This window comes from Belonocnema kinseyi, chromosome 9 (genome assembly GCF_010883055.1).
Source record: "Belonocnema kinseyi isolate 2016_QV_RU_SX_M_011 chromosome 9, B_treatae_v1, whole genome shotgun sequence".
In the NCBI taxonomy this organism is placed as follows: domain Eukaryota; kingdom Metazoa; phylum Arthropoda; class Insecta; order Hymenoptera; family Cynipidae; genus Belonocnema; species Belonocnema kinseyi.
In genome coordinates this window covers 118,113,610-118,141,067 of record NC_046665.1, presented here as the reverse complement: position 1 = coordinate 118,141,067, position 27,458 = coordinate 118,113,610, and the positions used below count along the sequence as shown (strand labels likewise).

Here is a 27,458-nt window from a genome sequence, read left to right as displayed (position 1 = left end):
AAAAATTCAATAAAAAGTGGGCCAGAGGAAATGGATTATTCCGGATATAAAAATTTTCAAAGAAGTTGTTGTGTTTTTAACTAAAAAAGATCAATTTTCAACCAAATTTTTCGACTTTTTAACTAAAAAAATCATTTATCACGAAAAATTGAATCGTTGACTTTTCTATTAAGAAATTAATTTTCAAACACCAAATAAACGAATTTTTAATAAATATACTTGAATTTTTACCCAAGTGATGAATTTTCAACTAAAATAATTATATTTTTGTTTGAAAGATAAATTTTCTACTAAAAAGGATACTTTTAAAGCAAATCTTTTAATTTTCAAAAAGTTAGATTAAGTTTCAAACAGTAGATATCTCAACCAAAAAGGATATTTTTTAAAACAAAATTGTTTAATTTTGAACAGAACAGATTAAGTTTTTAAAAAGCAGTTGATATTTTCACGAAAAAAAATCTAAACGAAAAAGACTAATTTTCAACAAAATACATTAATTTTCAACGAAAAAAATCTTAAACAAAAAAAATGAATTTTCAATTAAATACATTAATTTTAAACTAAAAAATATAACTAGCAATAAAATCGACCAATTTTTTAAAATAAATGAATTTTTTACAAAAAATTATACTTTCCAATAAATTTTTTAGTTTGAAACAAAGTAGATTAAGTTTTATGCAAACAGTTGATATTTCCACGAAAATAAAAATTTATACATGAATTTTGTTTACCAAAAAGAATACTTTCTAATCATTGGTTTAAATTACAATCATAAATGGAATAGTTTAATTTTCAGTTAAAAAAGTTAATTATCAATTTATAAAAATTAATTTTTCACCAACAAGATTGATATTTTATAAAAAAAAATCTTTAAAAAATGAATTTTCAATAAAATACATTAATTTAAAATTTGAAAAATTTAATTCACAATCAAAAATGGAACGGGTGAATTTTCCGATAAAAGGTAAGATATAAAACTAAAAAAAAAACGATTTTTCAAACAAGATTAATAATCATTTTAAAAGAAAAATAAATATTCAAACAAAAAGATTAATTTTCTACCCAAAAAGGCCAATTTTGAACAAAATACATTAATTTTATAGCAAACAAAATGAAAATCTACCAATTTTTTTATTACATAAATTTTTGACCAAAAAGATTACCTTTTAAACAAGTTAAATTCACAATAAAAAATGGAACAGTTAAATTCTCAGTTAAAAAAATGAGTTATGTATTAAAAACTATGAGTTTTTAACAAACAAGATTAATTTTCTACCATAAAAGACAATTTTTGAACAAAATACATTAATTGAGAAAAAAATTCAACCAATTCTTTTAAAAATACATGCATTTTTTACAAAAAAAATACCTTCTAATAAATTGTTTAGCTTGAAACAAAATAGATTAAGTTTTAAGTAAATAGTTGATATTTCTACGAAAATAAAAATTTTCAACTAAAAAAGTTAGAAAATTATTTCTCAATTTATAAAAATGAATTTTTAACCAACAAGATTAATTTTCTATAAAGCAAAAAAAAATTGAAACAAAACACATTAGTTAAAAAAAATTCTACAATTTTTTTAAAATACATGCATTTTTCACAAAACACTTAATATTTCAACAAAAATAATCTCGAACAAAAAAAAATTTTTTTTAAAATACATTAATTTTAAACTAAAAGAATGTCATTCACAGTAAAAAATGGAACGGTTAAGTTTTCCGTTAAAAAGATCAATTATGAAACTGAAAAACGAATTTTCAAACAACAAGATTAATTTGATACAAAAATAATTTGAACTAAATACATTAATCTTAAACCAGAAAAATATCTACGAATTTTGTTATAAAATACTTGAATTTTTTAATAAAACGTGTACTTTTAAAAAAAATTGTTTAATTTTCAACAAAGTAGATTAAGTTTCAAACAAACAGTTGACATTTACACCAAAAAGAATTTCAACTAAAAAATACGAATTTCCAATAAAATACATTAATTTTTAACTAAAAAAGTTAAAATTACAATTATAAATGGAATGATTGAATTTTCAGTTTAAAAGATGAATGATAAACCAAAAAAAAATGAATTTTGAACCAACAGTATTCATTTTCTACAAACAAAAAAAGTTGGAACAAAATACATTAGTTAAAAAAAATTTTACAAATTTTTTTAAATATATGAATTTTTTACCAAAAAGGACACTTTTTAAAAAACTTGTTCAATTTCAAACAAAGTGATTTAATTACAAACATTTAATATTTCCACGAAAAAAAAAATCTCAACCAAAAAAGGCGAATTTTCAACAAAATACATACATTAATTTTAAGCTACAAAATTTAATTTAAAATAAAAAATGGAACAGGTAAATTTTCCTTTAAAATAGGAATTATAAACTAAAAACACTAATTTTCAACCAACAAGATTGATTTTCTACAAAAAACAACAAATTTTTAACAAAATACATTAGTTTTAAACAAAATAAAAGCAAAAAAATTACCAGAATTTTTTTTGCCTCGTAAAAGACTGACAAATAGACATTTAATAGACAAATAGATAATTTAAAGTAGGTTTGCTATTTTTTAAAAATAATTTTAATTTTTAGAGATGGGAACGGGAAAATAAAGCTTTACCACCATCGCAAAGACGACCAGTTCCTCAAAGACCGGATGTTTCTATTGATCATCGAGACTGGAATTCCGCAGCCTGGGAAAGGAGTCAAGTAAATATATTTATATACAAATTCGTTATTTTTTGCAACCTTATTAAGGTACTCATTAGGGTGGTCCAAAAAAAATTTTTTTTAAATGTTTCCTCTGCAAATTATTTCTTTTGGTGTCAAAATTACCCGTAAAATTTGGCAATGTTAAAGAAATTAGTCGAAGCCCGTGCCAAATTCCAAAATTAATTTTTTTTTTTTTCATTGGAGATATTCGGGACGCCTGAAAAATCCCGAAAAATAAAATTCCCGACACGATAAAATTCACGAATTGGAAAATTCCCGAATAATAAAATTTCCAAAATAAAAATATGGAATTGAAAAATTCCTGAATAATAAAATTTCCGAATAATGAAATTCACGACAGTTTATAATATTACCGAATTGGAAAATTCCCGAATAATGAAATTCCCTACAGAAAATGGACGAATTATAAAATATCGAAATTGTAAAATTCCTGAATTTAAAAAATTGCAATTTTTTATAAATATGTTTTATTGATTATAAATACAATGATGAATTTTGTTTAAATTATTTTTAATGTCTAAAATTTGAAAAATTATTGCTTGCGTTTAAAATAACAATGATTTTAAATAAAATAATTTTAAAAAATCATTATTGTATTTATAATCAGTAAACCATATTTATTAAAAATTGTAATTTTTTTAAATTCGGGAATTTTACAATGCGGGAATTTTCCAATTCGAATATTTTATAATTCTTTAATTTTCTGTAGGGAATTTTCCAATTCCGTAATGTTATAAACTGTCGTGAATTTTATTATTCGGGAATTTTTCAATTAGGGAATTTTCCAATTCGGTATTTTTATTTTTCGGCAATTTTGTTATTTGCGAATTTTATTATTCGGGAATTTTCCAATTCGGGAATTTTGCAGTGTTGGGAATTTTATTTTTCGAAATTTTTCAATCGTCCCGAAGATTCATCATTATAGTTGAAAATTGATTTTACAGTTAAAAATATAACTAATTTGTTGAAAATTTTTTTTAATGAATATTTAACTATTTAATTTTTTGCTGAGAATTAATCAGTTTCAGTTGAAATTTCATGTATTTTGTTGAAATTATTTTTTCCTCGTTTAAAGATTCATTTTTTTTTAACTGAAAATATATCTGTTCCATTTTTTGTTGAAAATGTATGTATTTTGTTGAAAAGTCGTATTTTTTGGTAGAAATTTAATCTTAAGTTTGAAAATTAATTTTTTTTAACTATAAATTTAACTATTCCGTCTTGGGTTGAAAATTTATATTTTTCACTTAAAAATTCATGCATTTTGTTAAAAATTAATTTCTTTCGTTAAAAATAGGACTATTGTGTTAAAAATTTGCTGTTTGGTTGAAAAATAATTTTTTTTAAATCGAAATTTTACTATTTCATTTCTTGTTGATAATTGATCAATTTTAATTGAAAATTCATCTTTTTCTTCAAACACTCAACTATTTATTTAAAAATTCATTTTTTCTTTAAGATTCGTCATTATATTTAAAGATTGAACTATTTTGTTGCAAATTCGTTTTTATGTTTTGTTTGTTTAATAATTAATGTTTTATTCCATTTTTGTTGAAATTGTTTTTTTAGTTGAAAATTTAAGTATTTTGTTGATAATTCGTTTTCCATGGTTAAAAATTTTTTTTAAATTAAAAAAATGCATGTGTTTTATTGAAAAATCGTCTTTTTCGGTAGAAAATTAATCTTTATAGTTGAAAGTTCACATTTTTGGTTAAAAACTCAACCATTTTTTTTAATTCATTTTTTATTGAAGATTTAACTATATTTAAAAATTTTTTTCTTTGTTTAAAAATGTAACTGCTTTGAAATTTCATCTTTTTTTTACAAAAATAATTGTTATGTTTGAAAATTCATATTTTTGGTCGACAATTCAACTATTTTGGTTCAAAATCAACTTTTTTATATGAATTGTCATTCTGCGTAGACACTAATTTCTTTGGTTACAAATTTAACTATTTTGTTGAAATTTTTTTTTGTGGTAGAATAATCATTTTCTTGGTGAAAAATTTATCTTTTTAATTCACAATTCATTCTTTTGTTTAAAAAAACTATTGTTTCGAAAAATCATATTTTTTGGTAGAAAATTATTTTTTATGGTTACTAATTCATCTTTTTAAAAACTCAAATATTCAACTTCAACCATTTGTGTCAAAATTTATTTTTTTAATTGAAGATTCATCTTTATAGTAAAAAATTTAACTATTTTTTTCAAAATCAGTTTTTTGTTTAAAGATTAATTTTTTTAACTGGAAATATATCTTTTCCATTTTTTATATTTTTTTTTACATAAAACTTATGTATTTTTTTGAAAATTTGTCTTTTTTGGTTGAAAATTCATTTTTTCATTGAAGACTCATTATAGTTGAAAACTAATTTCTTTGATAAAAATTTAACTATTTTGTTGAAAATTCGTTATTTATTGTAAAATAGAATCTTCTTGGTGAAAAAGTAATCTTTTTGATTCATAATTCATTTTTTTTGTTCCTAAAAATTAAACTATTTTCTTGAAAATTCGTTTTTATGGTTAAAAATTAATGCTTTAACTATAAATATAACAAGAATAATTTTTCGTCAAAAAATATTCTAGGTTGACATTTTGTTTTGTCAAAGAATCATATTTTTATTTGATAATTCATTTATTTGGTTAAAATTAAATTATTTTGTTTCAAATTCGTTTTTTATGTTAAATATTAGATTTTAATCTGTATAATTAGCTATTCCATTTTGCGTTTAAAATTGATATTTTTTGTTTAAAGTTAATTTATTTTGTTGAAAATTCGTCTTTTTGGTTAGAAAATTAATATTATCGATTTAAATTCTTTTTTTTGTTTGCTAAAGATTTCTAATTTGTCCTGTTAGTTAAAAATTTGTCTATTATCTTAAAAAATTCAACTATTTAGTTCAAAATTAATTTTTTGTATTCAAGATTAATCAATGTAGTGGAAAATAAATTTTTTTCATTGAAAATTCAACTATTATGTTGAAAATTATTCTTAGGTGCTAGAGCATTCATCTTTTTGGTGAAAAGCCCATCTTTTAGGTTGAAAATTAATATTTTTTGTTGAAAATTAATTATTTAAAAAAATTCTTCTTCATGTTCAATAATGAATGTTTGTAAACTGTAAATATGACTAAATATTCGATGAAAAATAGGGGAAAATTAGTTGCTTAAAAGGTAAGAATTTGGGTTGTACGATTTGTATAAACAAAATATTTAATTTATTAATGGGCATCCTACAGCTTTTTAAATTTTTTTTGAAAAAATGTAGGCATACAAAAATCACTGACACTTATTCTTTTAATTACAGACTCAACTTGTACCGTGTGCCATATGTGGAAGAACTTTTCTTCCAGATAGATTAACTGTTCATCAAAAATCCTGCAGATTGGAGTCAAAAGTAAGTTTGAACTTTTAGGTATCTTGGGCTATCTTTTTCAAAATTTTATTAATTTAAAATAAAAAATTTAGTTTCAATTTTTAGATTTTAGTTCGTTTAAAAAAATTAATTTTCAAGAACAAAATAATTTTTCAACGAATTATTTGAATTTTAAATCAAATAGTAGATGAATTTTTAACTAAAATTATGAATGTTCCACCAAGAATATGAATTTTTATCAACAAAAAAAAACATCAATCTATGTTGTTGAATTTTCAACCAAAAAATATTAAAACCGAAAATGGGGAAAATTATATATTATACTTTCAACATAATTTTCAGCGTTTAATTCTGTCCAATTTTAAAACATATTTTCAAGTTTTCCGGAAATCCGGAAAATCTAACTATTTGTGTCAAAATTTATTTTTTTAATTCAAGATTCATCATTATAGTAGAAAATTTAACTATTTTTTTGAAAATTAGTTTTTTTTTGTTTGAAGATAAATTTTTTTCTACTGGAAATATACTATTCCATTTTTTGTATTTTTTTTACATAAAACTTATGTATTTTTTTGAAAATTTGTCTTTTTTGGTTGAAAACTCTGATTTTTGTCGAAATTCATCTATTTGGTTGAAAATTCATTTTTTCATTGAAGCCTCATTATAGTTGAAAACTAATTTCTTTGATAAAAATTTAACTATTTTCTTGAAAATTCGGCTATATTTTTCAAATTTTTATTAATTTAAAATAAAAAATTTAGTTTCAATTTTTAGATTTTAGTTCGTTTAAAAAAATTAATTTTCAAGAACAAAATAATTTTTCAACGAATTAGTTGAATTTTAAATTAAATAGTAGATGAATTTTCAACTAAAATTATGAATGTTCCACCAAGAATATGAATTTTTATCAACAAAAAAAACATTAAACTATGTTGTTGAATTTTCAACCAAAAAATATTTAAACCGAAAATGGGGAAAATTATATATTATACTTTCAACATAATTTTCAGCGTTTAATTCTGTCCAATTTAAAACATATTTTCAAGTTTTCCGGAAATCCGGAAAATCTAACTATTTGTGTCAAAATTTATTTTTTTAATTCAAGATTCATCATTATAGTAGAAAATTTAACTATTTTTTTGAAAATTAGTTTTTTTTTGTTTGAAGATAAATTTTTTTCTACTGAAAATATACTATTCCATTTTTTGTATTTTTTTTACATAAAACTTATGTATTTTTTTGAAAATTTGTCTTTTTTGGTTGAAAACTCTGGTTTTTGTCGAAATTCATCTATTTGGTTGAAAATTCATTTTTTCATTGAAGCCTCATTATAGTTGAAAACTAATTTTTTTGATAAAAATTTAACTATTTTCTTGAAAATTCGGCTATATTTTTCAAATTTTTATTAATTTAAAATAAAAAATTTAGTTTCAATTTTTAGATTTTAGTAGCCTCGGGAAGACTTTATACTCTTTCTCCTTTTTTAATTAATTTCCTTATTATCCTATTTTGAAGAAGATCAAACTATTTTTTATAGAAAATTCTACTATTATATTTTTAGTTAATAATTCATCCCTCCTTTTTAAAAACTTTATTTTTGAAATTTAATTATCTTGTTAAAAATTGATCTATTTTGTTAAAAAAAGGACATATTTCTTGGTCAATTGTTCAACTATTTGGTTGAAAGTTGAATTACTTTGTTAAAAATCTATTTTATTGGTTGAAAATTGAACTACTTTGTTTAAAATCCTTTTTTTTTTTTGCTAAAAATGATTTTTCTTGCCCGAATACTTTATTTCTTTTTTGGTAGAAAATTGATAAATTTTTGTTGAAAATCCAACTGCTTGGTTGAAAGTTTAACTACTTTGATAAAAATTCATTTTATTGGCTAAAAAACTATTTTGTTAAAAATTCGTTTTTTTTGTGCTCAAAATTAATTTTTCTGACTGAATATTTGACTACTCTATAGTTGGCTAGAAAATTCCAGTTTAGGTGATTTTTTTCACTCTACTAAAAAACCTTTGTTGGTAGATAATTAAACTTTTTTGTTGAAAATTCACCTTTTTGATTTGAAAATGCATATATTTTTGTAGAAATCTTTTTTTTTACATATATCTTTTTAATTAATCGGTTTTGGATTAGGATTGCTAAAAATCGTCTTTTTCGTCTAATTCAACTGTTTTTTATTTAAAATAAAAATATCGTTACTTTCGAAATATCAACCATTACATTTTCCGTTCTGAATTTTTTAAAATAAATTTTTTGAATTGAAAATGTAACCATTTTATTTTTGTTTGGAAAATGATCGTTATGAGTTGAAAATTCAACTATTTATATAAATATTGAATTTTTAATTGAAATTTAAACTATTTGATAGAAAATTCATCTTTTTGGCTTAAAAATTTAACTGCCTTATGGAAAATTCGTCTTTATTAGCTAAAATGCTAATTATTTTCGTAAAAAATTTCACTATTAGATTTAAATTAAATTTTTAAGTTAAAAATTATACTTTTTTGTAGAGGATTTATGTTTTTGGATTGAAAATTCTCTAATTTGGTTTGAATTTATTTCTCTTTCTCATGTGAAAAATCTTTCTTAGTGAAAAATTTAACTTTTTTTGTTGAAAATTTAACTTTGTGGATGGAATCATGTCTCTTGGTAGAAATGTACTCTTTTTTGTTGAAAAATGAAACTGGTTAAAAATTAATCTGTTCTGGTTTAGGTTTTTTAAAAGTAGTCTTTTAGTCTTTTTTGGTTGAATTTAACTGTTCTCGATTTTAAATTAAATTGTTTTTTTTTTGTTAAAGTATCAACTATTACGTTTTCCGTTCTGAATATATTTTTTTAAAAAGTTTATCAATTGTTTAGAAATTCAAATTTATCAGTTAAAGATTCATCTTTTTAGTATGAAAAATAATAATTTTGTTAAAAACTCGTTTTTTTTAAATTTTAAATAAATAAAAAACTTAAAATTTAACGATAAAATTTTTTTTAATTGATAGTTTTTAGTTTGAAATTCAGCTATTTTGATGATAATAAAATTTTTATTTTAAAAATTCAACTCTTCTGTAGAAAATTGGTCTTTTTGGCTTAGACATTCAACTGTTTTATGGAAAATTCGCTTTTTTGGTCTGAAAATTATACATTTTGGGATGAACTTTATTTCTCTTGGCTGAAATATCTTTTTTGATAGAGAATTCAATTCTTTCGTTGAAAATTTGGCTTTTTGATTTTAAAATTTATCTCTTTTGGTAAAAATGTTATTTTTTCTGGCTAAAAATTCAATTGTTTATTTGAAAATTCAACTATTAGATTGAAAATCCATCTTTTTAAATTAAAAAATCAACTATTAAATTGAAAATTCTACAATTTGGTTTAAATTTATTTATCTTTTTCACGTGAAAAATCTTTCTTAGTGAAAAATTTAACTTTTTTTTTTGAAAATTTAACTTTTTGCATTGGAAATTCATGTCTCTTGGTAGAAATTTACTCTTTTTTGTTAAAAAATGAAACTGGTTAAAAATTAATCTATTCTGTTTTAGGTTTTTAAAAGTAGTCTTTTTTGGTTAAATCCAAGTGTTTTAGATTTTAAATTAAATTTTGGTTGAAATATCGGCTATTAAGTTTTCCATTTTGAATTAAATTTTTTAAAAGAATTATCATTTGTTTAGAAATTCAAATTTATCAAGTAAAGATTCATCTTTTTACTATAAAAAGGAAAAATTGTGTTGCAAATTCGTTTTTTAAATATTTAAAAAGAATGTTTTGAACTAAATATTTAACGATATTTTGATGAAAATGAAATTTTTATTTTAAAATTCAAATATTCTGTAGAAAATTTTTCTTTTTTGCTAAAAAATTAAACTGTTTTGTTGAAAATTCGTCTTTCGGTTAAAAAATTCTATTATTCAGGTAGAAAATTCAACTATTTGGTTAAAATTGATCTTTTTAGTTGAAAATTTGAGTTTTCGGGTTGAAAAATGAACTATTTTGTAGAGAATTCGCTTTTTTTATCTAAAAAATGCACATTTTGGGATGCAATTTTTTTCTCTTGGCTAAAATCTCTTTCTTGAAAGAGAATTCAAATCTTTTGTTGAAAATTTGCCTTTTTAATTTCAAAATTTATCTCGTTTGGTAAAACTGTGATCTTTTCTGGATAAAAATGCAATTGTTTATTTGAAAATTAATGCTTTGGATGAGGATTTTGAAAATGATTTTTTTTTCGTCAAAAATGAGTTTTGTTAACTGAGATTTGAAATATTCCATTTTTGGTTGCAAATTTATCTTTTATATTTGAAAAAAACTATTAGCTTGTAAATCCAGCTTTTTAAATTGAAAATTCAACTATTTTATTGAAAATTTCTCTTTTGGTTGAAGTTTAATCATTCTTATTTCAAAATTCAAAATATTTGGTTAAAAATTAACTTTTCAGTTGATAATCTGTATTTTTGGGTTTTAAATGTAACTATTTTGCGAAGAATTCACACGTTTGGCCAGAAAATTTCACATTTTGGGATGACATTTTTTTTCTCTTTACTGAATTATACTTTTTTTTTAGAAAATTCGCATTTTTGGTTTAAAAATCATCCCGTTTGGTGAAAATTATTTTTTGGGTTAAAATTTAATTTTTTTTAACTCAGAATTTAACCATTCCATTTTTTTTGAAAATTCATTTCCTATATTTGATAATTCAAGTATTTTCTTGAAAACTTATTTTTTTAATTGAAAATCATACTTATTTATTAATATTGACTATATTTGATGATTAATTTGAAATTGAAAATTCAATTATTTGATTAGAGGTTCAAATATTTTGTGGAAAATTTAATTATTTTGTTAAAGTCAAATTTTTGTATGGAAAATTTGACTGTTCTGTTAAAAAATTGGTCGCAAATTCATTTCTGTAGATTGAAAATTCACCTATTTCTTTACAAATTCATCTCTTTTGTTTGAAATTCCAAATGTTTCGTTGTAAATTCAATTTTTTAGTCAAAAGTAAATTTTTTCTTTTGTTAAAAATGTATCTATTTAATTTAAAAATGATCTCTCTTGGTTGAAAATAAACTTTTTCGTTTAAAATTCTTCTTTTCGGATTTAAAAGTCAACGTTTTTCTAAAAAAATTGACTTTTTAGTCTAATTTAAAAATATTAAATATAATTTTAATTGGTTCAGTTATAAGTAAATTTTTGTATAAATTTGTAAATTTATTTTCTTATAATTTATATAAAAAATTTAATTTAATTTTTAATTACTAGAATGGAGAGATTGAGAATCGAGATTTAGACTCAATCTCAAATCCAATTCGGGTAGGGTCAGGACCCCCAACTGTTGTTTGTGAAATTTGCGGTCGAAATTTTGGAACGAGAAGTATCAAAATTCACGAGCCCCAATGTTTAAAAAAATGGCAAATCGAAAAAGAGAAAGCACCCAAAAAAAGTCCATTGATCTCTCGACCTGAAGTCGAAATACCATCAAAAAAATCCTCAACGGTGAGTCCAGGTCGAAGAAACATTTCCTTCTGGGTCTGCTAAATTTTTTTTGCATGACTTTTTTTTTATGAATTTTAATTCTGTATTTTTAGAAATAAATTTCTTGTAAATTTCAGAATTGTCTCATTGTCTCTGGATTGAAAAAAAAAAACGATTTTTTTTTTAATTTCAGGACTCTGTATGCACAAGAGCGTTCACGTGTTATATATGTGAAAGAAATTTTGGTTCTGCAAGTATTGCCATTCACGAGGCACAATGTATAAAAAAGTGGCGCGTTGAAAATAATAAATTGCCATTCAATAAGAGAAGAAAGGAGCCTCAGAAACCTGAAGAAACTTTGTTACGTAAGTTATAAACTATACTAATTTTTTTAACATTTTGTATTTTATTAACTATTTGAGACTAGATCGTATTTTAGACTTTACACTCTTTCCCCTATTCCCCTCTATGACCCTTTTTTTTTAAGAATTCCTTTTTTTCCCCGTTTTTCAGTAACTTTCTCTTGTTTCGAGAAACTTCTTTTTTCCCCCATTTTTCTCGTTTTTTTCGCCTAAATTTGAACTAAATTAATAAAAAGAGAAATAAGAAAATCCAACTATTTCTAAATGAAAGTTAATTCTATTTGGATTAAAAGCCTATTCTTATATTTTTAGTTACACATTTGATTATTTTTTCGAAAATTTAACTATTTTGTTGCAAATTTAGCAATTTTGATGACAATTGAAATATTTAGCTGAAAATTTCATAGTCATAATTTCAACAAGTTGGTTTAAAATTCGTCTTTTTCGGATGAAAGTTAATTTTTTTATTTAAAGTTCAATTATATTTTTTCAAATTTCTCTTTATGAATTGAAAATTCAACAATTTTGGTAGAAAAATCAATTATTTGTTTGAAAATTCATCATTTTTGTTTGAAAATTTAACAAATTTGATTGAAAATTCGTCTTTTTGGTTTAAAAATCGTACCATTTTGTTGACAATTGAACTGTTTGGAAAAAAATTTAACCTTGGGGGAAAATTCAATTACCTTGCTAAAAATTCGTCTTTTTGGGTTTTAATTTCTACTAGTTTGGTTGAAAATTCGCATTTTTGGGATAAAAATTAATTTTTTGTTTGAAAATTTAACTATTTTATATTAAATTTTTCTTTATGAATTGAAAATCCAAGTATTTTGGTAGAAAAATCAACTATTTGTTTAAAAATTCATAGTTTTTGTTTAAAAATTTAACAATTTCGGTTGAAGATTCGTATTTTTGGTTTGAAAATCATACCATTTTGTTGACAATTGAACTATTTGGTTGAAAATTGAACTGTTTGATGGAAAAGTCAACTTTGGCTAAACATTGAATCACGTTGTTGAAAATTCATCTTTTTGAGTCATAATTTTAACCATTTTGGTTTAAAATTCTCCCTTCTCGAATGAAAATTAATTTTTTGGTTGAAAATTCAACTCTTTTCTTTAAAATTTCACTTTATGAATTTAAAATCAACAATTTTGGTAGAAAAATCAACGATTTGTTTGGAAATTACCTTTTTTGTTTAAAAATCATAGTTTTTCTTTGAAAATTTAACTAATTTGATTGAAGATTTGTCTTTTTGGTTTGAAAATCCAACTATTTGGTTGACAATTTCAACTGTTTGGTTGAAAATTCAACCTTGGGGGTAAATTCAATTACGTTGCTAAAAATTCGTCTTTTTGGGTTTTAATTTCTACTAGTTTGGTTGAAAATTCGCTTTTTTCGGATGAAAATTAATTTTTTGTTTAAAAATTCAACTATTTTATTCCAAATTCCTATTTATTGATTGAAAATTCAAATATTTTTGTGAAAAAATCCACTATTTAGTTGAAGATTAACTTTTTTGTTGAATATTCATAGTTTTTGTTCGAAAATTTAACACTTTTGGTCGAAGATTCATCTTTTTGGTTTGAAAATACAACAAATTTTTTGACAATTGCACTATTTAGTTGGAAAATTACCTTTGGGTAAAAATTCGTCTTTTTGGGTTATAATTTTCACTAGTCTGGTTGAACATTCGATTTTTTCGGATGCAAATTAATTTTTCGTTCGCAAATTCAAATATTTCATTTAAAATTTCTCTTTATGGATTGATAATTTAACTATTTCGGTAAAACAATCAAATATTTAGTTGGAAATTAAATTTTTCGTTGAATATTCATAGTTTTCGTTAAAAAATTAACAATTTCAGTTGAAGATTAGTATTTTTGATTTGAAAATTCATTAATTTCATTTTAATTTTCTCTTTAGGAATTGAAAATTCGACAATTTCAGTAAAAACATCAACTATTTGGTTGAAAATTAACTTTCTTGTTGAACATTCATAATTTTCTGTTTGAAAATTTAAAAGTTTTGATTGAAGATTCGTCTTTTTGCTTTAAAAATTAAACTGTTTGGTTTGCAATTGAACTATTTAGTTGAAAAATCAACTTTGGGTAAAAATGCATCTACTTTGGTTTATAATTTTAAGTAGTTTGGTTTAAAATTCGCCTTTCTCGGATGAAAATTAATTTTTTAGTCGAAAATTCAATTTGATTCTTTAAAATTTCTCTTTATGAAATGAAAATTCAACAATTTTGTAAGAAAAATCAACTATTTGTTTGAAAATAACCTTTTTTGTTTAAAATTCATAGTTTTTGTTTGAAAATTTAACAATTTTGAATGAAGATCATAATTTTAAGAGGTTTGGTTTAAAATTCGCCTTTCCCGGATGAAAATTAATTTTTCGGTTGAAAATTCAACTATTTTGTTTAAAATTCTCTTTATGAATTCAAAATTAAACTATTTTGCTAGATAAATCAACTATTTGTTTAAGGATTAAACGCTTTTATTAAAAATTTGTCGTTTTAGGGTGAAAATTAAACTATTTCTTCTGAAAATTGAACTATTTGGTTGAAAATTAATTTCTTTGCTTAAAATTACTATTTTTATTTTAAAAATTCAACGGTTATTTTTAGATCGTCTTCTTAGGTTGAAAAATAAACTATTTTGTTTGGATATTCAAATATTTAGTGAAAAATTTACTCTTCTGTTAAAAATTCATATTATCTGGTTGAAAACTAACTGTTTAGCAATATTCTTTCTTGAAAATTCAATAATTTCGTAAAAAATTCAACTATTTTGTTGAAAATTTACTTTTTGTTAAAAGTTCAATTGCTTCATTGAAAATTCATATTTTCGTGCTGGAAATTCAATTGTTTTGTTTGACAATTCATCTTTTTGTCTTGAAAATTCAACTATTTGGTTAAAAATTAAGCTGTTTTGTAGAAAATTTATGTTTTTGGCTTGAAAATTCAAATGTTTTATTTTCGATTCGTCTTGTTAGGTTGAAAATTAAAATATTTTAGTTGAAAATTCAAATATTCAATGGAAAATTCAAATATTAAGTGGAGAATTATCTTTTCTGTTAAAAATTTATATTATTTGGTTGAAAATAAACTATTTGGTAGAAAAATTATATTTTGGGCTTAAAAATGAAACTGTTTTGGTAGAAAAAACATATTTTTCGATATAAAATTCAACCATTTTGCCAGAAAATTCAACTATTTGATGGGGAATTTTCTTATTTATTCAAAATTTATATTTTCGGGTTAACAATTCGTCTTTTTGTCTTGAAAATTCAATAATTTTGTTCAATTATCATTTTCAATATTTTATTGAAAATCTATCATTTTTGGATGAAATCCACTGCATTTTATTTTTAATTAAAATATTTTTTGTTTTCAATATCAATTATTACATTTTTCGTTAAAAATTATTCTTTTTTGGTTGAAAATTCAACTACTTGGTTAAAAATTCAACTTTTTTGTTGAAATTTCGTCTTTTCTGTTGAAAAAAGTAATCTTTTCCGTTTAGAATTTATCTTTTTGGCTAAAAATTTAGATTTACAGGCTGGAAATTCAACTGTTTTCTAGAAAATTCGTCTTTTTGGCTTGAAAATCTAACAATCTGGTTCCAAAATCAAACATTTCGTGAAAATTTTATTTAATTGATTAATAATGAATTTTTTCACAAAAGATTTATATTTCCGTATAAAAAATTGAACTGGTTTGTGAAAAAATCGTCTTCTTGGGTTAAAACTTCTTTTACTCAAAATTCAACTATTCGATTGAAATCTAAATGTTTCGTTGAGAATTGACTTTTTGGTTGAAAAATAGCTTTTTAATTAAAAATTTTTATAAAATTTTGGTTATAAATTCAATTAATTAGTGAAAAACAATTTTTTTTAAATTTATATTTTCAGGTTAAAAATGTTTTTTGTTTTTGATTTATCGGTTTTAAAATTCAACTGTTTTGTAGAAAATTCGGGTTTTTTTTTTTAATTAATTTCTTCTGGTAGAAATTTCATCTTTTATCGTTCAAAATCCAAGAGTTTGGTTTCGGTTTAAAAATTCAACTGTTTTGTAGAAAATTCGTCGTTTCGATTTAAAAAATCCACAATTTGTTATTTGATTTTTTTTTACTAAAAAATATATTAAATGTAAAATTCATTGTTGTAGTTTAATAATTATACTATCTGTTTAAAAATTTCACATTTTTGGTTTCAAGATTAACTATTTAGTTGTAAATGTAACTGTTTGGTTAAAAATCCATTTTTTGAAAATTCAAACATTTTTTTCTACTTGAAATTTTAAGAATATGGTACATAAATTAATTTTATTAAAAATAATTTATTCTCCTATTTTCTTGAAAAATCAAGTTAAATTGTTCTGATCAAATTTAATTGGATTTAGGTTTTTATGAGGTAAAGCTTATATGAGAAAATTTGTAAGGAAACTAAAATTTTTTAAATAAAATATGAAAGGAAAGAGTCTTTTAGAATGAAAAAAGTCCGATTTAAAGGACCAACGGTGAAATGACCTCAAAATCGATTTATGCCTGAATCTCTTATGTAATTTCCGTATATGGTACCTTGTCTAATTATGGAAGTTAGCACGTCAGCTTTATTGTTTGCCCGAAAGAAAAAAAATTGTTAATTGATTTTTCAGTTATTTTAAACCAGTTATTCAATTTTAATATTTATTTTGTAAGTATTTATTTATATTCACATTAAGATTATATTTTCAGTTACAAATTTTATATTAAAATAAAAATATGTTTTGGTTGAAACATCTACCACTACAATGTTTATTGAAAATAATTCACCTTTTTTGGTAAAAAATCCCACTACTTGGTTGAAATTTTAATCACTTCGTTTCTTGTGATTTAATAATTTCTATTTAAAAAAAACGATTTAAAAGTTAATTTCCTAAACTGAGAATTGAACTATAATGTTAAAATATTTTATTAAAAACTCATTTTTGTGGGTTTTAAATCAATTTTGTTGACTAAAAATGTAACTTTTCCATTTTTTGTTGAAAATTTGTCTTTTTTATTTTAAAATTCATCTTTTTCGATGGAAAATTCCACTTCTGTGTTGAAATTTCAATTACTTCGTTAGAAATTCTTTTTTTCGTAACAGGTTGAACTTTTTAGTTTTAAATTCAACTATTTGTTAGAAAATTCGTTGAAATAACTGCCATTATATTATTAGTTCAGAATTAATATTTGAGTACAAATTAATTTTTTTTTAAATATTTAGTAGTTAAAGATTTATTTTATTATTTTTAATGATATTTTTAACAGAAAGTTTAACCGTTAGAATTGAAGATTTATCATTTTAGTTAAAGATTGATCTCTTTTGTTGAAATACATTTTTTGCAGGTTTTAAATCAATTTTGTTGACTGAAAATGTACCTTTTCCATTTTTGGATGAAAATTTGAGTCTTTTAGTTGAAAACTCATTTTTTTGGTTGGAAAATTCAACTTCTGTGTTAAAAGTTGAATTACTTTGTTAACATTTTTTTATTTGTTTGTTAAAGATTTATAATTTCAGTTAAAAATTCAACTATTGGTTAGAAAATTCGACGATTTGTTTGAAAATAATATTTTTTGTTGAAAATGTATTTTTGATTTGAAAATTAAACTATTTATTTGAAAAATTATACTATTCAAGAAGAATTTTTAAAATTTTATATTTATATTATAATATAATTTTTTTTAAATCTCAATATTCTAAATTCATTACAATTTTACTGAATTATCTTAATTTTTTGGCCATTATTTGCATTCTTCTGAATTCTTTTTAATTTTTTAATTCACTTGAATTTTTAGAACTCTCAGAATTTCTTCCAATCTACCTAAATTCTTTCAAACAGCCTCAAATTATTATATTACAAATTTTTTAAGTTACTTAAATTCTTCTTATTTACTTGAATTTGTTGAAACCTTAGAATTTCTTTCAGAATATTCCATTTCATTTTTACTGAGTTCAATTAAATTCTTGTTTATTTCTTAAATACTTCTGAATTTTTTAATTCACTTTAATTCTCCTAATTCACTTTAATTTATTCGAATTCACTTAAATTCTTTAGAATTTCCCTAAATTCCTATATTTTGAATTCATTTAAGCTCTACTGAATCCATTGAGAATCTTGTTGATTATTTGAATTTTTTTTTTAAATTTATTTCAATTCTTACTAATTTAATTGAATTCTTTAGAATTTCCCTAATTTCTTATATTTTGAATCCATTTACATTCTATGAATACAATGGGAATTTTCTTAATTATTTGCATTTGTTTAGTTAATTAAAATTTTTTTCAACTCTTAAAATTTCTTCGAATATAGTTAAATTCTTGTATTCTAAATTCATTAATATTTCCTTGGATTCAATCAAATTCTTGGCAATTCTTTGGACAATTCTGAATACTTTTAAACAATTTCGTTAAAAAGTCATCCTTTTTGGATTAAAAATTGAGGATTCAACTATTTTGTTAGAAAATCATATTTCTGGTTGAGTTCTACCACTTTGTATTTAAAATAGAAAATATTTTTTGGTTGAAACATCTACAATTACAATATTTATTGAAAATAATTTAACTTTTTTGGTAAAAAATGCTACTACTTGGTTGAAATTTTAATCACTTTGTTTTTTATGATTTAAAAAGTTCTATTAAAAAAAATTTTTTAACTTAATTTTATAAACTGAGAATTAAACTATAATGTTAAAATATTTGATTAAAAACTCATTTTTTAAAGGTTTTAATTAAATTTTGTGGACTGAAAATGTAACTTTTCCATTTTTCGTTGAAAATTTTTTCTTAAAAAGTTATATTTTTGGTTGAATATTAAACTATTTAGTAGAAGATTTTTTTTATTTAAAATAAAATATTGTTTAGGGTTGAAATATCTGCCATTACATTATTCGTTCAGAATTCATTTTTTGGTTAATATATATATTTTTTCTAAGATTGAGTAATTAAAGATTTATTATATTAGTTTCAATGATTTTTTTAACTGAGAGTTTAACCGTTAGAGTTGAAGATGTATCATTTTATTTAAAGATGCGTCTCTTTGATTCAAAAGCATTTTTGGAGGTTTTGAATAAATTTTGTTGACTGAAAATGTAACTTTTTCATTTTTGGAAATGTTTTTGGAAAAGCGTCTTTGAGTTGAAAATTCATCTTTTTGGTAGGAAAATTCAACTTCTTTGTTAAAAGTTGAATTACTTTGTTAAAAATTCTTTTTCTTTTTTGGTTAAAGATTTATAATTTCAGTTAAAAATTCAACTATTGGTTAGAAAATTCGACGATTTAATTGAAAATGATCTTTTTTGTTGAAAATTTACATTTTTATTTGAAAATTAAACTATTTATTTGAAAAATTATACTATTCTGTTAAAAATTATATTTCGTTGTTGTTAAATATGAATTTTATGCGTGAAAATGTAGTTATTTGATTTTTGGATGAAAATTGATCTTTTTTTAGTAGAAAATACGTGTTTTTTTATTGTAAATAAGTCTTTTTTGTTTGAAAATTCAAGTTCTGGGTCGCAAGCTAAACTACGTTGTTAAACATTTCTGTTTTTAAATATTTATCATTTTAGTTGAAAATCAGCGTCTTTCTTGAAAATTAACTTTTTAATTGAAAATTTATATTTTTGAGTTGAAAATTTAACTGTTGACGACTTTGTTGCAAATTAATTTTTTGGGTTGCAGATTTGTAATTTTCGTTGAAACATTATCTCTTTGGTAAAATAATAATTTTTTCAAACTGAGAATTTAAATATTACAGATGAATAATTATCATTTTAGTTAAAGATTAATTTTTTTTAAAGTTAAACTATTTTGTTAAAAATTCCCTTTTCTTTGGTTACAGATTAATTTTTTTGGTTAAAATTTTTACTTTTTGTTAGAAAATTCAGGGATCTAGTTGAAAATTAAGTTTTTGTTGAAAATTCTTATTTTTATTGGAAAATTAAACTATTTATTTGAAAAATTGTACTATTTTGTCGAAAATTCATTATTTTACGGTTTTATATCAATTTTATTGACTGAAAATTAATGAATTAATTGTTGTTGAAAATTAATCTTTTTGGTTGGAAAATTCAACTTCTATGTTAAAAGTTGAATTACTTCCTTCAAAATTATTTTTCTTTTAGTTAAAGATTGAACATTTTGGTTGAAAATTCAACTATTTGTTAGAAAATTTGACGATTTGGTTCAAAAATTCACTTTTTTGAAAATCTATTTATTTTTTTAAATTGAACTATTTATTCGAAAAATTATACCTTTCGGTTAAAAATTCGATTTTTTGTTAAAAATTATTTTTTGTCTGAAAGTTTACCTTTTCGATAATTTTTAGTTAAAAAGTGATATTTTTTGTTGAAAATACGTCTTTTCTGGTAAAAAATCAATTATATTTTGGTTTGAAAATTCAACTTCTGGTGAGAAGCTCAACTATTTTGTTAAACATTCTTCTTTTGTTTGTTTAAAGTTTTATCTTTTTAATAGAAAATTTAACTTTTTGGTAGGAAATTAAAATGATTTGGTTAAAAACTAACTTTTTTATTGACATTTAACAAATTTTTAGGTTCAAAATCCAACTGTTTTGCACAAAATTAATCTTTTTGTTTGAATATTTGTATTTTTGCTTAAAAGTTGATCTACTTTGTTAAAATTTTATTTTTTCGTTATCAGATTAAAAATTTTTATTAAGGCTTTGTTTCTTTGGTTGACAATTCCTCTTTTTGGTTTAAAAACTTCTTTCTTTGTACGTTGAAAATTCAATTATTTGGCTGAAATTCAACTTTTTTTGTATTGAAAATTTAATTATTTTGTTGAAAATTCAACTCCCTAGTAGAAATTTAATTTTCCTGTCAAAAATTTGTCTTTTTCTTGAAATATTAATCAGTATACCTTTTTCGATAAGACTTCATCTTTTTGTTGATAATACAAATGGATTTAAAAAGTTCTTGTTTTTGATTTAAAAAATTTAACTATCTAGTTGAAAAAGAAACTGTTTTTAGTTGATGTTTATCTATTTTTTAACTCGACATTTTTTAAAAAATTGAATTATTTTGTTAAATTTTAATTATTTTGTTAAAAATTCAAGTATTTAGTTAAAAAGTCATTTTTTTTGTCGAAAATGCAACTTTTTTGTTGAAAATTGGTCTTTTACGGTGTTGTGTATTGATCCTAAAGTTACCTCGGAAATTTGAATGTAAATACGATAGCTTTCGTGTTTTGTATGAACCCTCGTGCAGCAATAATTACCGTTCTGGGTAAATATTTACCAGAAAACTTTCCACCCGACCTATATTAACATTAAAAGCAATTATTATTTACTATGTAATTTTTTTTTAATTATTATAAATTATTGGGTAATTTGAGTTACATCAATAATTTAGTGGAAACAAATTTCAGATGTAGCTTTCGGCCTCAAAGATTTAAAAATTCAGGAAATAATTTTATGAACAATAAAAAGGTTAACAATTTTTTTTTTTAAATAAAGCCCCCCCCCCTTGATTCACTAAAAGTCACCCCTAAGCTGCTAAAACTCAATTTTTAGGTATGTATTTTCTAAATTTTATGAAAGGTAAAACAAAAGTTTAAGGGCAAATTATTTAAAAAAATAATTATACAAATATGGACGATATGATACCCTTAACTTAAATATTTTTTAGTTGAAGATTATTAAGGGTTGACTTTCAGTGAATTTGATGGTGAATTTATTTACAAAATAAATTTTTTTAGCTTAAGATACTCTCTCAGATACCTCTAAAAATTCTGTTTATAATCTCAAACAATGAGGAATTTTGTTTGTTATTTTAATTATAATAAAAAAATTGTTTATTATATATGTTGTTAAGAGATACTATTTATGGACATAGCTGATAAGCATAATAGAAATGTTAAATTTATGTGGCTAAAAGAGGCCATGGTCACGATCGATCGATTTGCGTGCATCGGCTGATAATATGACGCTTTTTCATATAAAAATATGTAATATTTTGTAATATTAAATTCAAATAAAATTCTTTTATTTAAAAAAGAATTGCCTCGATAAATAAAATAAATTTTCTGAATTATTTAAAAATCGATTCTCGCAGTAATTCTTTGGATTGAATGTAATTAAAAATTTAAATTAATTTATATCTAATTTAATTTAATTTTAATTTTGGATTTAATTCCGAATTTTTTTTTAATTTGGAAATTTATTTAAATTCTTCTAATTCGCTTGCATTTTTAGCAATATTAGAATTTCTTTAAATCCACTTGAATTCCTTCGAATTCCCTTAAATTCTTATATTCCAAATTCATTACAGTTACACTGAGTTCAATTCAATTCTCATTGATTCTTCATTCATTCATTCGAATTTCTGCATTGACTTCACTTTTTTTTAATTCACTGGAATTTTTTGAACCCTTAAAATTTCTTCGAATCTGCTGAAAATCTTTAGAATTTCCTCAAATTCTTATATTCTAAATTCCTTTCAATTCCAATCAATTTAATAAAATTCTTATTAATTCTTTTGATTCTTGTGAATTGTTTTTAATTATTTAATTCACATCAATTCTTCTACTTCACTAAAAATTTTTGAACTCTTTTCAATTCTTTATGATTAAATTTCTTAAATTTATTTTCTTTAATTTATATAAGTTCATCTGATTCTTCGGAATTCTTTTGAATTATTTAATTCATAATAATTCTTTTAAATCACTTGAATTTTTTTAACTCTTATAATTTCTTCGAATCCACAGGAATTCTTTAGAATTTTCTTAAATTTTCACATTCTAAGTTTATTAAATTTTTTATTTATTTCACTGAATTTAAATACAATTTTGTTAAATTCTTTGGATTGTTCTGAAATTTGTAATTCACATTAATTATTCTAATTCACTGGAATTTTTTGAGCTCTTAAAATTTCTTCGAATTCGCTTGAATTCTATAGAATTTTCTTAATTTCTTATTTTCTAAATTAATTTCAATTCGAGTGAATTAAATTAAATTTTTATTGATTGTTTGGATTGCTCTAATTTTTTTTTAGAAATTCAAACTTACATTAGTTCTTATAATTCATTTGAATTATTCCTTCTCTTAGAACTTATTTGAAACCACTTGAATTCTTCAGAATTTCCTTAAATTATTATATTAAAAATTCATTTCAATTCCACGAAATTCAACTAAATTTTTCATAATTCTTGAAGTTTTCTCAATTTTGTAATGCACTTTAATTTTTCTAATTCACTCTAATTCTTTCGAATTTCCTAAAATTCCTATATCCTAATTTTACTTCAGTAATACATTTATTTTAATTCTGTCAAATAAAATGAAACTTTTGTTAATTTTTTGAATTCTTGTGATATTTTTTTAATTTGCTTAAATTTGTCTAATTCACTCGATTTTTTCTTAACTTATAGAATTTCTTTCAACCTACATGAATTTTGAAGAACTCCCTTAAATTTTAATATTCTAAATTCATTGCAATTTCACTGAATTACATTAATTTCTTGGCCATTATTTGGATTCTTCTGAATTCTTTTTAATTTTGTAATTCACTTCAATTCTTCTTATTCGCTTTAATTTTTAGAACTTTTAGAATTTCTTCCAGTTTACTTGAATTCTTTGAAACAGCCTCAAATGATTATATTTAAAAAAATTTTAAGTCACTTCAATTCTTCTTATTTACTTGAATTTTTTGAAACCTTAGAATTTCTTTTAGAATATTCCATTTCATTTTTACTGAGTTCAATTAAATTCTTGTTTATTCCTTAAATTCTTCTGAATTTTTTAATTCACTTTAATTCTCCTAATTCACTTGAATTTATTCAAATTCCCTTAAATTCTTTAGAATTTCCCTTAATTCCTATATTTTGAATTCATTTAAATTCTACAGAATCCATTGAGAATCTTGTTAATTATTTTAATTTTTTTTAATATACTTCAATTCCTCTTAATTTAATTAAATTCATGTTCATTCTTTGGATTCTTCTGATTTTTTTTGTGTATTCTTGAATTCACTTTAATTCTTCTAATTCATTTGAATTCCTTAGGATTTCCCTAATTTTTTATATTTTAAATTTATTTACATTCTACTGAAACATTGCGAATTATGTTAATTATTTGCATTCGTTTAGTTAATTTCAATTTTTTTCAACTCTTAAAATTTCTTCGAATATAGTTAAATTCTTTCGAATGCTCTTAAATTCTTATTTTCTAAATTCATTACTATTTCACTGAATTAAATTAAATTCTTGGCAATTCTTTGAACACTTCTGAATACTTTTAAATTTGTGAATTCACTTGAATTCCACTAATTAACGTATAGTTTTTTAAATTCATAACATTTTTTCATAGACTGCCTATTTTTCGAGATATTTGAAAGTTTCAAGTTAAAAAAATCACCCTGTATATACAGGGTGATTTTGTAATATATATATATATGATATAATTTTTTTAATTTTTAATTCACTTCAATGCTTCTTATTTACTTGAATTTGTTTGTACTCATAGAATTTCTTTAAATCAATTGAATTCCTGAAAATACCCTGAAATTTTTACGACTTCTAAATTTATTTAAATAATACATTAATTTGATTTCGACTGAATTAAGTAAATTGTGGTGCATTCTTAGGATTCTTCCGAATTCTTTTGAATTTTTTCATTCACTTTAATTCTTCTAAATCACTTGAATTTTGTTGAATCCAATTGAATTCTTTCGAATTTCCTTAAATTCTTATATTTTAAATTCACGACTATTTCATTGAATTAAATTGCATTTTTGGAAATTCTTTGTATAAATATCAATGCTAAATTCATTTTAACTGCACTGAATTTAATTAAATTCTTATTATTTCTATTGATTCTTCTGATTAAAAAAAATAATAATAATTCACTTCAATACCTCTGATTATATTGAGTTTTTTAACTCTTACAAGTTTCTCAAATACACTGGAATTCCATTAAATTCTTATATTCTAAATTTATTTTAGGAATAAATTAATTTCAACTCTACTGAATGCCATTAAATTATTGTTAATTCTTTGGATCCTTCTACTTTTTTTCATTTATTTCAATCACTCTGAATATAATAAAATTCTTGTTTAATTCTTTGGATTATTTAATTTTTTAATTCACCTCAATTCTTCGATTTAACATGAATTCATTTAACTCTTTAAATTTCTTCAAATCCACTTGAATTCTTTAGAATTACCTACAATTTTTATATTCTAAATTCATTTTAAAAATAAATTCATTAAAATTCTACGGAAATCCATTAAATTCTTGTTAATTCTTTGGATTTTTCTCCATTTTTTCGTTCGTTTCAATTCTTCTTATTCACATAAATTTTTTGAACTCTTAGAATTTCTTTGAATCAGTTTGAATTCTTGAAAATTCTCTTTAATCTTTATTTTTTCTTAATTTATTTAAATAATAAATTCCACTGAATTAAATTTAATTTTGGTACCTTTGGATTCTTCTGAATTCTTTTTAATTTTTTAATAGACTAAGGTAAACTTATATATTATTATTATTTTATTATTTATTCTCTTTGGAGATCGTTCATCTTTGGATGAATCGCCCTGAATTAACTTTTTGTTAAAAATTCATATATTTTTTTGTTTAAAATCCAATTTTTTTATTCGTCTTGTTGGATTGAAAATTAAAATATTTGGTTGAAAATTCAACAGTTATTTTTATTTTTATTTAAAACTGTTTTTTTCTTAATTCACCTTTTTGGATGAAAAAATAATCTATTGTTGTTGATAATTCAAATATTTACTTGAAAATTCAACAGTTTTTAAAAAATTTGTCTTCTTGGGTTAAAAATGAACTTAATGTAAAAATTCATATTTTTGTTTTAAAAATCCAACTGTTTTTTTGTTCATCTTTTTGGGTTGAAAATTAAACTATTAAGTTAAAAATTTAACAGTTTTTTTAAAATCTTATAGTATAAATTCATATTGATTATAAATTAATTTCAATAGTAAATTAATTTCAATTCCGCTCAATTAAATTAAATTCTTGTTTAATTAATTGGATTTTGTTGATTTCTTTTTAATTTTTTCATTCAATTAAATTCTTCTTATTCACTTAAATTTTTTTGAACTCTTAGAATTTTTTTGAATCAGTTTGAATTCTTGAAAATTCTCTCAATTTTTTTTCTAAATTTATTTAAATAATAAATTCTTTTGAATTCCACTGAATTGAATTAAATTTTTATTCATTTGGATTCTTCTGAATTCTTTTTTATTTTTTAATGCACTAAAATAAACTTATATATTATTATTATTTTTAATTCATTTTTTTGAGATGAAAAATAAACTGCTGTTCTTTAAAATTCAACTATTTGCTTGAAAATTCAACACGTTTAACAAAATTTGTCTTGTTGGGTTAAAAATTAAATTTTTGTTGAAAGTTCATATTTTTGAGTTGAAAATCCAATTTTTTTTAATTCGTCTTTTTGGGTAGAAAATTAAACTATTTGATTAAAAATTTAATAGTTTTTTAAAATTCTTGTTTTATAAATTCATCCCAATAGAAAATTCAATTCAATTCCGCCTATTTGAATTAAATTCTTGTTTAATTTATTGGATTCTGGTGATATATTTTTTATTGTTTCATTCACTTAAATTCTTCTTATTCGCTTAAATTTTTTGATTTCTTAGAATTTCTTTAGATCAGTTTTAATTCTTGAAAATTCTTTTAAATTTTTATGTTTTCTAAATTTATTTAAATAGTAAATTCCTTTGAATTCCACTGAATTGAATTAAATTTTGTTCCATTTGGATTCTTCTTAATTCTTTTTAATTTTTTAATGCACTAAGGTAAACTTAAATATTATTATTATTATTGTATTATTTATTCTTTTTGGGGATCGTTCATTTTTGGAAAAATCAGCTTGAATGAACTTTTTGTTAAAAATTCATATTTTTGTGTAGAAAATTCAATTTTTTTTAATTTGACTTTTGGGTTGAAAATTAAGCCAATTGGTTAAAAATTCATCAGTTTTTTTTTATTTGTCTTTACAACTGTTTTTTTTTTTTTTGCTAAATTCGTTTTTTTTAGTTAAAAAATAAACTGTTATTGTTTAGAATTCAACTGTATGCTTGCAAATTTAAAAAAGTTAAAAAAATTGGTCTTCTTGGGATAAAAATTCATATTTTTGTGTTAATAATTCAACTGTTTTTTTATTCTTCTTTTTGGGTCGAAAATTACACTATTTGGTTAAAAATTTAACAGTTTTTAAACATTTTTATAGTATAAATTCATATTAATTATAAATTCATTACAATAGAAAATTAATTTCAATTCCGCTCAGTTCAATTAAATTCTTGTATAATTCATTGGATTCTCGTGATATCTTTTTAATTTTTTAATTCACTTAAATTATTCTTAATCACTTACATTTTTTGAACTCTTAGAATTTCTTTGAATTCTTGAAAATGCTCTTAAATTTTTATTTTTTCTAAATTTATTTAAATAATAAATTCCTTTGAATTCCACTGA

At 21.6% G+C, this 27,458-nt stretch overlaps 1 protein-coding gene across 1 annotated transcript in view; it reads left to right on the top strand.

The window, feature by feature from the left end:
• The window catches only part of LOC117180734, a 44,718-nt gene that overhangs the window by 16,325 nt on the left and 935 nt on the right, over window positions 1–27,458 (top strand). The window contains exons 4-7 of the mRNA XM_033373225.1: window positions 2,601–2,717; window positions 6,050–6,139; window positions 11,375–11,608; window positions 11,781–11,952. Of these exons, the coding sequence (XP_033229116.1) occupies window positions 2,601–2,717; window positions 6,050–6,139; window positions 11,375–11,608; window positions 11,781–11,952 (613 nt within the window). The remainder of the gene's footprint in view (window positions 1–2,600; window positions 2,718–6,049; window positions 6,140–11,374; window positions 11,609–11,780; window positions 11,953–27,458) is intronic.